Genomic DNA, 16,399 nt, shown 5'->3' with positions numbered 1-16,399 from the left:
AAAGGCGACGATTGACGGAGCAGAACTCACCTCGCCCTTCTTTGGGACCTTAGGTGTGGCATTTTTGTACTTGGAGCTCTTGAAGCGATACATAGAACGCTCGGGGCATAAACTGAGTATTTCTGGGAAGAAAAAGAAATAAACGAGAATGCAGACACCCGGCCTGGCGCAAGGGCGATGTCTCAACAAAGGAACTCGCCGACGTGAGCCAGTGAAATGGACAAATCTGACATAGGCGATAACCACTACACACAACTCACACTCCGATTACACTTCGTGCGTACTGTTTGGCGCCGTTCAACGGTTTTCACGGCTAGTATGGCACAATCAAGCTTCAAAATAGAGCCGACGACACATTCCCGAACCTGTCAGCTGCACCGCACCACCGGCTGCTACGGCCTCGGTTGACAGATCATTAGACGTTGTTCTGTCCAAACCTGGCGTTCACTGCTCGACACAAATACGTCCGATCGCGCACCGCATGCAAAAGCCTGGTCGGTCGTCACCTAGACCCTTCCGCAAAGCTCATCAGAAGCGCCAAGAAACAAATACATACGTCGTGCTGACTCCTGCTCTCAAGTTTACTTCTGTGAAGAAACGACGCCTCCCAGTTGGTCACGTGGGATAAAGCGTCACGTAGCCTTGACTATGACGTCATAGATTCGATCGATAATGATGCGGGGCCTTCAAACCATGCTTCAAACAGGACAACCACTGCACGCATCCTTTATTGCCACGTACGTTGCTACCACCCTCAAGGCTTATCCTCTAGGCATACTTTATTTGAGTTAATTACAAGAAAATTAAACAATGTTTTCTTTCATGCATTACGTTCTATGGTGAGGCTTATAATCGAAGTTTATAAGTGACATCGCTGGATTCTTCAGAGAATGCTGCAGGTGGGCTCACTCAAATTGTTCTCTGAATTTGTATGTTTACCGACAAAGTCCAGTGCTCCATGGCAATGTAATTGTGGCCTCTCTTATGCCGCACACATCAAAATAAAAGCTAAGCCCAGTTTATGCTGAGGAGGTATGCAAAGTGGATGTGATTTTCAAAAATAAATAAAATAAAATGACATTTTCTGGTTGAGGCTGCTGTGAGTTAAGAATGAATTTTCCAGCTTAGACATTGCTTGCCAATGCACAGTCACATTAGTTTTCACTGTATTCTGCACTTCCTGCACAATGCGGTTTGGCGTGATCCTCCACCACAGGCCTTTCTGGTGAAAGCCCGTCCATGCACAGCGATTCACTATGGTACACGCAGTCATGCTACCGGTGGTACACAAGGCTCACATCGCCTTCCCGTGAACGCGCTGAGGCGATGTCTGCTGACGCAGCGGACGCCTTAGTCCTTTTGACGTTACAGCTAGGGTTACTGGCATATATGTTGAACTATTAATTTCCTGCGTTAAATGAAAGTCTTAGACCTCTAAACCCCAGAAAAAATAGTGAAAAGTCTGGAATCACCTTAAATAATTTGATTGATTAGTTTTTCTACAGCCAGTTTCGGTTTCGTTTCCCAGGAGGATAGTAGAAAAATAATATACCGTACGTCTGGGTGGTCGACTATTCATATGTGTGCACCGAAAAAGGTCTGGATGCGGTGTCTTAGGTCGTACCTAGTAGCATAACCTAATTTTTTATGTAAATTTACAAAGAGCACCGTCTGGAAAGCAAACACGTCATGCCACGTAAGTGCATAGCGCCATATCTGGCCGCCTCCTGGTCACAACGTAGGATAGGATAGGAATAAACTTTATTTGTCCAACGGTTATGATGTTGGTGCCCGGGGCTAGGCTGCCAGGGGTCCATCACCGGAGAAAAATCTTCCGAGATCCTCGGCAATGGCCCTGGCCCACTGGACGGCCCACTCCTGGTCATAACGTAAAACTATTCCAATCTGTATTTACTCCAATCTCCTGACGTCAAATTTACGTAACCGCCGACGTAATCGACGTAAACATTATCGCTTCTTTGCTTGTCTACTTCCTTTTCGCGCTGTGTTTTGTTTAGATGGAACCACAACTCCCCAGCTCTCAGTTGCAATATTCTAGTACACTGTAGTTATGGGGTGTATTCTGTAAACGTCCACCTACCGGACATGCCCATTCTGATTGGCTGGGCTGGCGTGCGCTTCAACAGGAGCCAGATGCCAACGCCAATCAGCACTTCAGGAGTAGACGAAATGGACGTGTCCACTACGTGAACTCTTACAGAATACCTCCCCTGATATAAGCACCGGGCGGTGCCCCGTGCGTTTTTTGAGCCAGCCAATGAAATGCTGTTGATCCTCGTTTATGGGAGATCACCTTTGTTTGATTTCAAAACAAATAGCATGCACTGTCTACATTGACAGGTTTTGCTTATATCTAGGAGCACGCCGAAATGGAGAAGGTTATCGGTGGCGCTGAGCGAGTGGTACCAGAGCCTCCTCTACTACTCTTTCCAATGTCAGTCCACGGCCGCTGCCAGCGTGCTGCCAGTTACGTCACCCTCGCACAGACACGGCCGCTGGATTAAAAAAAAAAAAAAAGAGGTTTTTTTTTTTTTTTTTTTTTATCTAGCGGCCGTGGCACATAACTATAATAAACTATAGCCTGTCACGCGCGCTGACCGCCAGAGGCGCCAGCTTCTGACCCTCCCTGGTGTCAGAAGCTGTAACGACTAATTAAAGGTAGCAGGAATGCAGCTGTGATGAAAAATAGTGCACTGTGGAATTACAATAGGTACGAAGTGGTGAGAGGGATTTGGAAAGGGGTGATGGTCCCTAGTTTGACTTTCGGTAATGCGGTCCTGTGCATGAGATAGAGGTTCGAACAAGGTTGGAAATTAAGCAGCGAGGGGTAGGTAGGCTTGCTTTGGGAGCACACGGAAATTCCACAAATAAGGGGGTACAGGGTGACATGGGATGGACGTCATTCGACGGCAGGGAAGCTAACAGCAAGATAGAATTTGAGGAGCGATTGAGAGAAATGGTAGAAAAGCAGTGGGCAAGGAGAGTTTTCAGTTATTTGTACATGAGGAATGTTGAAACAAAATGGAGGAAGCGGACCAGAAAATTGTCAATCAAATATTTGGACTGCAGCAGGGGTGCAAACCAGGAAACAGCGGTTAAGAAAGAAGTTAAAGAAACAGAGAGGGGTCTATGGAAAACAGGGATGGAGACGAAATCAGCACTGGGCACATTCAGAACTTTCAAGCAAGAAATTGCGATAGAAAATATCTATGATAATTCTAGGGGAAGCTCTTTGTTGTTTGAAGCCAGGACGGGAGTATTGCGGACTAAGATGTACCGAGTCAAGTACCAAAGTATAGACGTTGTGTGGTGCGTGTGGAGAAGAGGAAACGGCTGAACACCTCATACTTTTCTGTCAATGGCTTAACCCTACAGTGCAAACCAACGGGGCTGATTTTTTCAAAGCATTGGGGTTTAGGGACAGTGGAGGCAAAATAGACTTTAAGCGGGTCATCATCATCATCATCAGCCTATATTTATGTCCACTGCAGGACGAAGGCCTCTCCCTGCGATCTCTAATTACCCCTGTCTTGCGCTAGCGTATTCCAACTTGCGCCTGCGAATTTCCTAACCTCATCATCCTACCTGACTTTCTGCCGTCCTCGACTGCGCTTCCCTTCTCTTGGTATCCATTCTGTAACCCTAATGGTCCACCGGTTATCCATACTACGCATTACATGGCCTGCCCAGCTCCATTTCTTCCGCTTAATGTCAACTAGAACATTGTCTACCCCCATTTGTTCTCTGATCCACACCGCTCTCTTCCTGTCTCTTAATGTTACTCCTAAGATTTTTCGTTGCATCGCTCTTTGTGCGGTCCTTAACTTGTTCTCGAGCTTCTTTGTTAACCTCCAAGTTTCTGCCCCATATGTTAGCACCGGTAGAATGCAATGATTGTACACTTTTCTTTTCAACGACAGTGGTAAGCTCCCAGTCAGGATTTGGCAATGCCTGCCGTATGCACTCCAACCCAATTTTATTCTTCTGTAAATTTCTTTCTCATGATCAGGGTCCCCTGTGAGTAGTTGACCTAGATAAACATATTCCTTTACAGACTCTAGAGGCTAACTGGCGATCCTGAATTCTTGTTCCCTTGCCAGGCTATTGAACATTATATTTGTCTTCTGCATATTCATCTTCAACCCAATTCTTGCACTTTCTCGATGAAGGTCCTCAATCATTTGTTGTAATTCCTCTCCATTGTTGCTCAATAGGACAATGTCAGCTGCAAACCGAAGGTTGCTGAGATATTCGCCGTCGATCCTCACTCCTAATCCTTCCCAGTCTAAGAGCTTGAATACTTCTTTTAAGCATGCAGTGAATAGCATTGGAGAGATTGTGTCTCCTTGCCTGACCCCTTTCGTGATAGGTATCTTTCTACTTTTCTTGTGGAGAACCAAGGTAGCTGTTGAATCCTTGTAGATATTTGCTAAGATATTCACGTATGCCTCCTCTACTCCTTGATTACGCAATGCCTCTATGACTATGACTATGAACGGGTAGAAATAACCAAACGGAGTTTATCTGATTGGTGGCTAAAATCAAGGCAGGGGTGAAATTTCACCCTCCACAAAGTATACAAAATATGTTAATAGTCACGGCTAGGTGGCGTAGGCCACCGCCCGATTTAAAGGGTTCAGCCACAGAACACCCATACAAACAAGGACACTAAATCAACATATAAGCAAGCTCATAGATCCTTTGGAAAATGCAATTTGTGGTTTCATGTTCAAAAAGAATCTCGGTATATGCATGAAACAAGGCAAAGAGGTTGCATGGAGTTGAACGCTTCAGTTGAGTAACAGGTGAGCAAGGGAAGCCTCAGCTTGGAGCCAACGTTTCATCAATTAGCAAACATATTTGTGAGGGCCGAGACGAAGACAAGTTCCCACGCTGAGGTTTCCCTTGCTCGTTCACTGCTGATTAACTGAATGTGAAGTTGAACTTATTCTGCGACTACATATCAAAATCTTTTCGGGAGTACACTGTGGTCAGATTTGTCATCTGCAGTTTGAAGAGAAAGAAAATCTGTTTTTAGTGTTTTCTCAAGTTTGTGAAGTGTGAAATAGGCTGGCCGATTGTGTGAGCTTGCCTTTTCTAGATATCTCTTATGGTGCAGGGCTAACATAGTTATTGATTTTATGCAAACTGTATATGAGCCTCTTGTAGTAAACAAATGTAAAATAATCTGCTTTTCCAGATCTAATTCTAATCCTAGCACTTGCCGTGTTAACGTTCTCTTAGATTTTGTCATGTCATATAAATATCTCGGTGTAGTATTACAAATAACTTAAATTGGACCATTAATATAGAGTACGTCATTAGCAATGCTAATCACATGCTCGGGTACTTACGGCGCAACTTTTCCAAAGCACTGTCTACTTTAGAACTGCAGCTTTACAAGACTAATTCGCTCGAAACTTGAATATGCATCTGCAATACGGGATCCCAGTCGCGTTAATCTTATTACTTCACTTGAACTAGTACACAGTAACTCTACTCGTTTCATTATTTCTAATTATAAGCGTACCGCGAGTATAACCTCAATGTAAGCTAGCCTAGCACTCATATTCCACTAGCTAATCACCGCAAAGTCGGCTATCTTTTGCTATTTCATAAAATTTTCTATCACACCACACTTCATGACAACTTCATACTGCGGCCTTAGTGCATTTCAAACTGCGTCGATCATCGCAGTAAGGTAGGAATTGATTAATGTAACACGAAGTCTTTCTTTCATGCCTCGTACATCTCAGAAATGGAACCACCAAATATCATAGCCATCACAGATAACAAATGTTTTTACAAAACATTAGCTAACATTGTATAATCAGGAGAATCATCGTTACAACAACTCACTGCACTTGTTTGTTTTACTCTACTACTTTGTAACCACTCCCCTCTTTAATGCCATGTGGCCCTGAGGGTACTTTAAAGAAAAAATAAAATAATAAAATGAAGAGTGACTGCCAGAGTTTCAGTCAATTTCCTTAAAATTGCATTAAAATTGCATTGAGTGCTTTTGATCATTTTAAAATTATTTGCATTTTCATGAGCGAAAAGAAAGAGAACCGAGGGGCCCAATTATTATTAATCATATCATAAGAAGCTAACAAACAATGACACCAAGGACAACATAGGGGAAATTACTTGTACTTACTAATTGAATTAAAGAAATTATAAATTAATGGAAATGAAAATGGATGAAAAAACAACTGTCCGCAGGTGGGGAACGATCCCACGTCTTCGCATTAGGCGTGCGATGCTCTTACCATTGAGCTACCGCGGAGCCGTTTTCCCATCCACTTTAGTTTTACAACTAGAACTAACCCTGGCAGTGTTAGCCAGCGCCACCACACACAAAACATGGCGGCGGACGTGGAACATCCTTTCTGCTGCAGGCGTCACGAGCACGTGATCTTTTTGGGGTTATTTCCCCATGCTGCCCCCGTTTTCTCCATGCTTTTTGGATTCTCCTAGGGTTCTAGTCATAAAACCTCTTTGGCGGGGCCTGACTATACTTGATGGATGGATGGATGGTTGGATAGTAGGAGCGTCCCCCTTGGAACGGGGCGGTGGGTAGCGCCACCTAGCGCTTTGTTATATTGCCTATCGTTCTACCTATAAAAAAATGTCGCAGTTTCAACCGAAAGGCGAAGCATCAATTGCAATAGCAACCTAGTAGAGAGCTATACGGAGTAAGGATATTGGTTTTATCAGCTGTATAAACTTGGACATGCAGCAGCACCAGCAACGCGCAGAACTGTTGTCGACGCCGTCGGCGTTTTTCCCGCATTCGCACCGAACGCGCGCGGCGTTAGTGACTGTTGCCGGTGCCTCTGGGGGCGGCTCGGAGGTTTTCGACGAGATCAGAATGGGACACTCGTCTAGCAGCGTCGGAAATCTTACCCACCTTCTCGCCTCGCAACGTTTTTATATAGATACGCATTTGGTGCCGCCGCTAAACGTCGCCTCCCCTCCCTCCCTCCCGTCCCCCCACGGCCTTTCGCGCGACGGAAGTAGTCGCGTTTGCTCTCTATACTCGCGGACAACTTTCTGTGGCAACGAAGGGAAAGCTACGGAGGCCAAGCGCGCACAAGTGAGAGCGCTTCTGAAAAGAGTCCCGCGTATTAATCCACGTTGGTTTAGGCAGGGGAAGACAAAACATAAACAGCTTATTAGCAACAGTTAAATGAGACAGAACACACCAACGAGAGTAAAAGTTTACTTATTTTGCGGCTTTCCCCTTCCGCGTCTGGGCAAACGCGAAACCGCCGCACGTGGAAGCTGCGTCGATTCAGCGTCTCTTCCGAGCAACCAAAAGCACTGTCAAACGCTGCCGGACTACTTGGCGCGGTAACACATGTGCAGCATCCACGCGCCCGTAGCTTTCCCTTCATTGAGGCAGCCCTGCTGGTCCTCCTGGATGTGCAGAGTGCCTTCGACGGCCTGCCCCACCAGGTGGTGATACACGCCCTCGATGCACTGGGAGTGTCGGGACGCATGGAGCAATTCGTGCGTGCCTTCCTGACCGGTCGCTCGTTCCGAGTGCGCATGGGCACCGTACAGAGCTCCCCGCAACCGGTCACGGCAGGCGTGCCTCAGGGATCGGTGCTGAGCCCCTTCCTTTTCAACGTGGCCCTGGCACGCCTGCCCTCATCCATCCCAAAGGGCCGGCGCTTCCCAGTGCACTGCTCAGTGTACGCGGACGACATCGCCCTGTGGACCAGCGGACCACGACGAAGCCTTCCTGCAGTCCGGACCTGCCTCCAGGAGGCCCTGGACGCCTCGGTGGGCCACCTGGCTTCCGTGGGCCTCACGGTGTCCTCTGCCAAGACTAAGGACTCTCCTGGTGCATCCTCGTTCGGCCACCCGACGGAGCGCTGCCTGTCTCAGCGTAGGAGGCACCAGGATACCATGGCAGAAGACAGTCATGTACCTGGGACTGCAGATCGAACCACCTGCTGACCTGGACTCCCGCTGTAAAGGCTGCCGTGGCCCAGGTCCATAGGGTCCAGAAAGCAGTGAGCCGCATCTTCTTGAGGGGGCGAGGATGCTCGACATCCTGGGCGCTGCGTCTGCATTCTGCAGCCGCCACCTCCAGGCTGCTCTACGCCCTGCCACTCGTCACGCTGTCAGCAACCCGGCTTAGACGTCTGGAGCAGCTACACAGAGGCTTATCAGGAGCGTGCTGGGGCTGCCCCGGACCTCTCAGATAGCAGCAACGCTCGCAGAGGCGGGGGCGTGGCCTCTGTCCCTCCTGCTGCAGCAACGTGGCCTGCTGCACATCGACAGGCTGGCCCACGCTCCTGACGGAGAACGCCTGCTCGCCCGCCTGGCGAGCCGTCCTTCCTCCAGGATGGGGAGCCTCGTCGACACTTACCAGGCACTGGTCGGCCAGGTACCCCCAGCACCAAGACTCCCGCCACCACACGAGAGGCCCCTGGTCATCACCACCTCGCTTGAAGGACACAGCAAGCGCCGATCGTCCAGCTGCGTACTCCTCCAGGTGGCTACCTCCAAGCTGGAGGAAGAGCTGGCGGGGAGACTGCTTGTCTTCACGGATGGCTCCGTCCTCCCCGACAGCGGCTCAGCCACTGCGGCCTGTGTGGCCCCCGCGCTCGGCAGGGCATCGACCTGTCGACTCCCCTTCTCGGCCAGCTCCACCGCTGCTGAGATGGCGGGCCTCCACCTGGCCGCAGACCTGCTGGCAGCTGAGCCCCCTGGGGTACCGGTCGTAGTGGCCAGCGACTCGCGAGCTGCTCTCCAGGCTGTGTGCCTCCCGGAGAGGGCTGGCTTCAGTGCAGCCCTCCTGGTGACAAAGCTTCACGCTCTCCGCGCCAGTGGTACTGACGTCTCTTTGCACTGGGTACCTGCCCACGTGGGAATTCCAGGCAATGAAGAGGCAGATGCCTTGGCAAAGGAGGCACACGGCACGGACATGGCTCCCAGACAGGCGGTCGTGTCGTCGGACTACTCAAGGAGCACCATTCAACGACTGCTGCTGAGCTGCCACCCCGACGCACGCGTGGCAAGGCGGAGCCCTCCGACACGGCTGCCTGACAGGGGACTGACCAGAAGGGAGATCCCTCCTACTACGCCTTCGGATTGGCTGCTGCTGGACAGCCGCCCGAAGCTTCCGCCTGGGCAGAGCAGACTCCCCAGCCTGCTCTCAGTGCGGGGCAGACGAAACACTGGAGCACCTCCTATGTTCCTGCCCCGCACTCGACCAACACCGCAACACCATGGTGGCTCAACTCCACCGCATGGGCCTACCTTCTGCTGCCAGCACGGACCTGCTGCATCCAGCCCGCAACCCCAGCCAAGTGTTCAAGGTGGTCCTCGGCTACCTTGCGGACACTATGCTGGCTGACCGGCTGTAGGGGCACCCTGCCCGAGACGAGGACGACTGCCCTCTCCCTTCCCCCTTCTCCCAGTATTTCCCTCTTTCTCCCCCTCATACCCCTCCCCCCAGATGCTGAGCCGTGCTCCCTATAAGGGCTGCAGAAATACGCATCTTTTCCCACCCTAGACCTCTACTACTACTACTTCATTGCCACAGAAAGTCGTCCGCGAGTATATATATGGTGATTGTGAAGGAGGAAAGGCGCTTAATTCTGCAGCCCTCCAGGGAGCACGGCGCAGAACGCGCGTTTGCTTTCCGGCGTGCGTTCGCTCTCCGTGAAAGCGCGCGTCCCTCGCGCCCTTTCACTCGCACATACAGCGTCCGGAGCGCGGCGACGATTTCATCGCCGTTGACATCATACGGAGCCTCACGGCGACGGCGACGCCGACGGCGGAAATCTGCTTTGGAGTGTCCATATAATTGCTATCGCAATAAATAAAAAGAATTTTTAACGCCGAACTCTCTGAACCCCAATTGGCAACTTTGTTTTTGTCCGTTGTTTGTCGTTTTCCTACTTTTGTTCCACCAATCTTCCAATCGCTTCTAATATCTAGTGTGAATACGGTGTAAGAATATATTTAGGTGTTGACACTGCGCGCGCGAGCGTCCATAGTGTCCATAGTATGTTCGGCAACGCTCGGGCGCACCGAGTAGCTCTGCTGCGAGCAGATAGATGGCGCCGCGGTCAGCGGTCCTAGCTTAGCGGCGCCAGCGACTTGACATTCCTCTGCCTCTCATAAATTTTCATTCATAGTGCAGTGAGTAAAACCAAAAGCGCAAATGAAATTCGTTATTTCAGATTAAAGCGATCAAGTGTACGAGGCATGAAAATATCTTATGCAGGGCGTAAATGACGTGAACACGGATCGATCGGGCAGCACTGAAATCCCACTCAAGTTCCGCTCGCGCGCACAATTGGTTTCGTCCGGTCTAGCCTGTGATCCAAGCATAAAAAAAGCGTCAGCCCGCGTGCCAGCTCTCGATCAAAAGAAAAACGGCACTGCACCGTAAAATGTCGTTTTATTGTGATAGAAATTACATAGACACTCCAAGCGGATTTCCGCCGTCGGCATCGGCGTCGCAGTCATGTTCCGTATAAAGTCCAAGGGCGATAAATTGTCGCCGCTCGCCGTATGCTGTATGAGCGACTGAAAGCGCGTGAGAGGCGCGCGCTTTAAGGAGAGCGAACGCACGGCGGAGAGCGAGCGCGGCGTCTTCCGTCGTGCGAAAGTCCGTGGAGGGATGGGAGGCAGGGAGGGGAGGTGACGTTTAGCTGCGGCACCAAATGCGTATTTTGCGATCGGGCGCAAGGGCAACTGGCGACTCAATCTCCCACGCGAAAGGAGGAAAGCGGAAAGGCAGCGCGGGAGGGAGAGGGTGTGGCTGCTACTCTGCTAACAACAGCGTGCTTGTACTTCGCGCGGCTGCGGGCTGTCGCGCGCACCGTATCTTGAAAGCGATCTCCACACGGCTCTTACCTTTGTATGCGCTATGCTTTCGCCACTCATTTCCCGTTGAAGCGATAGACCGCACGAACCTTCGCTCGCTGCTGCTACCGCGCTTGCTCACGCCCGTCTAGGGAGTCTGGTGACCTTGGTGCGGCCAATCAGAGGGGTCGTATTGTTCACAGAACTCCGCCTCTACTGTTGCACCCTCACCCTCGCATTTGCCGCAACTGCGTGGCCATCTGGGAAACAGATCCCGCCCTTCCCACGGTAGTAATTCTACGAAGTTCGCCCCTCGCATCAATCAGTAGGCATCTCCGGGACGGTCTGCTTGTCATGGTCGGTGTCGGTCACTGTCGCCAGGTACGCGGCCGCTGATTAAAGGGGCTGCCTCGATGGAAACAACCAAAGAATGCTCCCTGCCGATTCGGGACGCAACAGCTTCTATATATAGGCCGAAAACGAGGGTGTAGTGGATTTCATTTAACCTGTAATTGACACACGCATGTCAAAATTTGCCTGCTTAAAGGCATGTCAAATTTGCCTGCAAAATTTGCGGCTCCCCTTACCAATCCTAACATTTCCTCAAAACACAGACTTGATGAGCGATTTAGTTTTTAATAAAACCGTGATAACTGACATATAACATTTTCATCGGTGTAAAACATTTCATCATATATACTGTGCAAGCGGTAAGCGCGCTTAAGAAACACGTGCACCCCATGACCCTCCTCAAATGTGCCTCTTGACACGAATTTATTGTGACATCTGAAAGCACACTAGCGCACATATGATGATAGTATGTACAGTCGTGCAGCCGCATGTAGATGTGAGCAATGCACAGGTGACGTTGCTGACAGTTGCGAGTCCCGTTCGCATTCAACCACGACGATGAGCTGGCGCAGCTCAGCGGCACCTGGACAGCATTCCCAGTAGACCGATGACGAACAGGAGTGCCAGAAAGATGAACATGCCGGTGTGCAGCCAGAAGGCAAAGTAGAAGGCCGTCGGTGAACAGTAGTCGGCACTCGCACGGTCTCGTGATGGCCAAAGGCTGCCGTACACGTAAACACAGCCTGCGAGAAAAGTGGAAGGCACGCATTGCATCACATATCGCACAGTGGGGCTTGCTTTGGTTTTCTAGTCCACAAATGCTTACCATCGTTGTTAGCTATAGCAGCGAATGATTTTTCTGGAACCCGGAAACGTTTCCTTGCATTAGCCGCTAGATCGAGCAGAGTCGCAGCGTAGCGGGCACTGGCTGAACCACGGATAGTGTGGATCGCGTCGTGTGCGAGCACTACGTGTTTACATATGCGTGTATGGCATGTATATCTTTAAAGACAGTTGCTTCCATCGGTTTTAGCACCACCAAAAATGTCGGTCTGCATTTTAGAGCGCAGCTTTCCGTTCCTGTGGCGAACGTCGGCGTAACAGAGCGAACGAACACAGCGAAGGATGAAAGAGCGAACGCGAAGCTGAACCATGAGGCATATATGCGAAATCGTGAGAATAGTATTGCGGAGATTCTAGTTCACTATAGCGATAGAGTAGTGCGCGTCGTCTGGGAGGTCTGTCTGCGGCGGCTGCTGTGAATCGCGCCCACTGCGTATGCGCTGCCTCTCGCGATCTCCAGATTAGCGAGGCAATCGCGCCTCACTTCGCTCCGTTTGCACGAGACAGATTGTCCGCGCTACCCAATATATCGTGAAATGAAAACACGTATAGAGCCAACGTATAGAGCTGCGCTCAAATTGCGCACTAGGGAGTTTAGTAATGGTCGGTGATGTCTTTTTTTCTTTTTTTTAAACAGCGGAGCTGTTTAAGCCGACCATTAGTCCGTGTGTCGTGCACAGAAAATGTGGGCCGATCCTGGCGGTAGTGCAGAAAGGGTCCAAGCACAATGGCACATACCTCTGTGAACTAGCGAAGCTGAGCCTGGTAAGTCTAGCTAAGCATGATTGGGGCTACTTAAGCTTAGTCACTCATCGATAGCCAATCAATAGCTATTCGATAATCGATCAATGAATTCCGGAAAATGCTGCGCATGACTTGGTAGTGCTTAGCCTAGCCCAAATACGTGGCCAATACCTTGCAATAGCCAATCGATAGCCAATCAATAGCTAATCGATAATTGACCAATAATCAATAAATTCCGGAAAATACTGCGGATGACTTGGTACTGCTTAGCCTAGCATACTAAGCCATACAGCTTAGTGCCCCCCCCCCCCCCCCCCTTATTGGCTGGTCAACTGTAGCCCTGCGGCATCCATTCGACAAGCACTGGAGGTGATTTTATTACCAGAAGTGCTTTGTACTGGGCAATTATAACTCTCCAATTCTGCGATTAATGATTTAATCATGATTAATCGGTTGATGTGGCATGAGCAAAGAGACGAAAACAGGTATTGTTGTACTGCTGCATGTATTACCCCGAGGAACTGCACACGACAGTCACCACCCTTGTTCGACTAAGATTCTTGGCACAGCATACTGTTTTACGAGCCACCTGAGCGTGAAGGTGAATTAGTGAAGGTTCACCTTGGTTTCGTAGATGTAGCGTGCATGTGTTGCACGTGAAGAAGTTGCTTAAGCACGAGTAAGCACACATCTACAAACAAAAACTTATTTATACAGAAACGTTGCGAGGCGAGAAGGTGGCAACGACTTCCTTTATACAGGGTGTCCCAGCTATCACGCAGCATGATTTAAAAAAAGAGGCACGGCGTTACGCGAAGCCAGCCTAGTGCGTATTGTTTCCAGCACAGTGGAATAGCCGCCAGTAATGTTTTCGTTACTGAGATTTAATTAATTAATTGTAATTAATTATCTAACTCGAGAAGTACTGTCCTATAATTATCAAATTGTCAATGAGAAAACTGTAGAGCAACATGAAAAACTGCCGATGCAGCTTTCTGTTGCTCAATACGTGCTACACAAAAGTGTTTTTCCGAGCGTGAAAGAAGCCCGCAAATGCACGCAAAATGCCTCGAGCGGCCAGTCGCGCTGCAATTCTGCGTGTATTCGCAGAATTACATCGTTGTACCGGGATACAGCCTTCTCTTATAACCCGTGTGAGATTCGCGGAGAATGAAGTATTAATTAGGTTGTGCAACAATATTAACAAGGCGGAACCCAAGCGAAATACATACAAAAAGGCCCGACGAAGTGCCGAAACAGAGACTGCGTAGCTGAGTGACAGTGCCTCATAGAATGACATTTTGAAATTCTTTGAAGTATATAGAAAAGTTCCATGCAATTTGTGCAAGAATGTGGCATTGGAGTGCAATATATGACATTTAACTGTTGTCAGCTGCGTTTCATTGCCAGAAAATCGGTCCGAATCGTTCACAGCGAAGCACATTTCAATGCTTGCGCCGGCCAACTATGCACACTATAACGCGGCGACGGTGCTGCCACCGATATCGTGGCCAATACCAATAAGAAGTATTCCCATGACGTCACCGTACGTCATTTTGCAATTCGGCTCACAACCTTCCACGGCGCTGCTGGAGATAAATCGCACCTTCTCACTTTGCTAACTGAGGCTAACTGCCTATTTTTTATGGCCTTGCTGACATGCGCGAACCATTTTTAGCTGCTCCATTTTAACAAGCTTCTGCGTGTATTTGGTGTTAAAACAGGCTCTCTTTTGTAAGGTCAATCCCGGAATCAGTGCAATACTGTATAATATCGAGCTGAGGGGCTCCGACCGCGGAGTATGCACGAAAAGCATGCATGAAAAGTCCGAACACCCTGTGCATTCCTATGCTGCGTAAAGGTGAACTTTTAATTTGTTTTGCCATGTGCTAATTTCTGCCAAATGTTGCGAGTCCACTGACATTATTCGAGCGTTATTATATTATATTTCAATTAAAATTATACTTGGCAAGCTTTCTTCTTGCATTTTTTTGCCGGCACGTTGGTTTAGGAGGGCCTTGTAAGGCGAGCACCAGCAGTACACATATAGTTAAGTAATTGCTGCTCACAAAAACATATGAGCATTCCGCATAAAAATTGGCTGTGGCTTAACTCAGTTATGCCTGGGTGTGTGTAGCGAGAGGTACGGTTAATGTTATTGTTTAGCTTGGTTCTCTCTACGGTTGCATCTTTATCGTTTAGCTTCGTACGTCTCAGTCTTTAGGTTTGGTTGTTACCTCTCGTTAAGTTACGGTTACATGAAAGACTAGGCATTTTTAAAGTGTCACGCATTTATTTTGAAAGTCATCATGTTGTTTCTCAATTGCCACAAATACGGCCCGATGGTCGGTGAGGCAGGAGGATAAGGGGTTGTCGTCCGCTGATTTGAACACGTTTCGGGTGCTATCCTCATATGAATCCACTCGCCTGGCCGCTTCGTACTTACGACGCTTCTCGAGGCATGCGGCTCGTTCTTCCTCCGTCTCCTCGGCTCGCTGCCTCCTCTTGGTTTCGTTCCGACGACGAAGCCTGGCTTCTTTCAGTCTCTCCAACTCACTTTCCATATCTGCCGACGAATCCCACCGAGCCGCCCCTTCTGTATATACGATGCAACGCCGGCTCCTCCTCTGTTGCAACGCGGTTTCACCGGCTCCTCTTCTGACGTCATGCCAGATGGCGCGGCGAGCGGCGCTGCCAGCTGCGGCGGTTGCTAGGCAACGGTTCAGCTCGCGGTGCGGCCACCGGCCACAGCGAAACGGCGAGAATACGGCCAATGTAGCTCTCGCTAGAAAACGCTGGCAGTTCGTTTTGTTGGAGATGCCAGGCGACGCGTTCATGGGACAATCGTACGTGGTAAAAGTCGGTTTATGCGACGTCAAGCAACGGTATTGCACTGACTCCAGGGTTACAAAATAGAGGCTGTTTCAACACCGAATACACACAGAGATCTGTCAAAACGCCCTCTAGAGCACCATAAGATTGTTTGCACACATCAACAGCACCATAAAAAAACGTCGCAGTTTCGCCCTAAAGGCGAAGCATCGATTGTGATAGCAAATTAGCAGACAGCCATACGAAGTAAAGATATTAGTTTTATCGGCTGTATAAACTTGCAAACATTCGCTTACTAACTAGAGCGACCGCCTCGCGCAGATTTCGGAAGCTGCGAAGGAGGCATGGGAATAAGGTCACGCGTAGTCACGCGTTTTCAAGGGGAGGCGTTAGCGTAAACAGCATAAACAGCATGGCGCGAGGCGTGCGCTGTCGCGTGCGCCGGTGCACTGAGTTTGCACTTGAGTTTGCAAAGTGCACATGTGCACTTTGAGTTTCTCACTATATTGCCTAGAGGGAAATCTGGCGCTGCTGCGCTGTGGAATGCTTGGGAATGCCGTTATGTTGTGACTTCGGATTGGCGTCGTTCTTGGAGAGCCAGAACGCCTTGAAGACGCGCCTGGCCAGCACCGTTCCTTCTGTCAAAATGATTCATTTACTGCTGAAACAGCGCGTAAAAAGCTGTCTTAGCCTTATTATTACGCAAAAACATGTTTTGTTTAAATATTAAGGACTTATTATTAGATGTACAATTATATGAAACGTAAAAAGTATC

General features: G+C 49.2%; 2 protein-coding genes and 1 non-coding gene across 7 annotated transcripts in view; all 3 read right to left on the bottom strand.

Annotated features, from left to right (window-relative positions):
- LOC119449375 (coronin-7-like) overlaps positions 1-698 on the bottom strand; it is a 124,772-nt gene extending 124,074 nt beyond the window's left edge. Inside the window, exons 1-2 of one of the 3 annotated variants that reach the window (XM_037712543.2) lie at positions 557-698; positions 31-122 (exon numbers count right to left, since the gene is read on the bottom strand). In XM_037712543.2, the coding sequence (XP_037568471.1) occupies positions 31-93 (63 nt within the window). In that variant the 5' untranslated portion in view covers positions 94-122; positions 557-698. Of the gene's footprint in view, positions 1-30; positions 123-253; positions 522-556 lie in introns of those variants that run through there. The other 2 variants (XM_049666742.1, XM_037712544.2) reach the window with 2 other exon arrangements.
- A 5,540-nt stretch (positions 699-6,238) lies between these two features.
- Positions 6,239-6,310, bottom strand: Trnar-ccu (transfer RNA arginine (anticodon CCU)). The gene has a single exon. It is a non-coding gene; the product is annotated as a tRNA-Arg (tRNA).
- Positions 6,311-11,595: 5,285 nt separating this feature from the next.
- Positions 11,596-16,399, bottom strand: part of LOC119449372 (uncharacterized) — a 98,193-nt gene continuing 93,389 nt past the window's right edge. For all 3 annotated transcript variants that reach the window (XM_049666751.1, XM_037712542.2, XM_049666752.1), the window contains exon 6: positions 11,596-11,948. In XM_049666751.1, coding sequence (XP_049522708.1) covers positions 11,779-11,948 — 170 coding nt within the window. In that variant the 3' untranslated portion in view covers positions 11,596-11,778. The remainder of the gene's footprint in view (positions 11,949-16,399) is intronic.

The sequence above is a fragment of the Dermacentor silvarum genome, chromosome 4 (assembly GCF_013339745.2).
Source record: "Dermacentor silvarum isolate Dsil-2018 chromosome 4, BIME_Dsil_1.4, whole genome shotgun sequence".
NCBI lineage: Eukaryota > Metazoa > Arthropoda > Arachnida > Ixodida > Ixodidae > Dermacentor > Dermacentor silvarum.
Note: the sequence above shows the minus strand (reverse complement) of the source record. Positions and strands in the feature narration are given on the sequence as shown.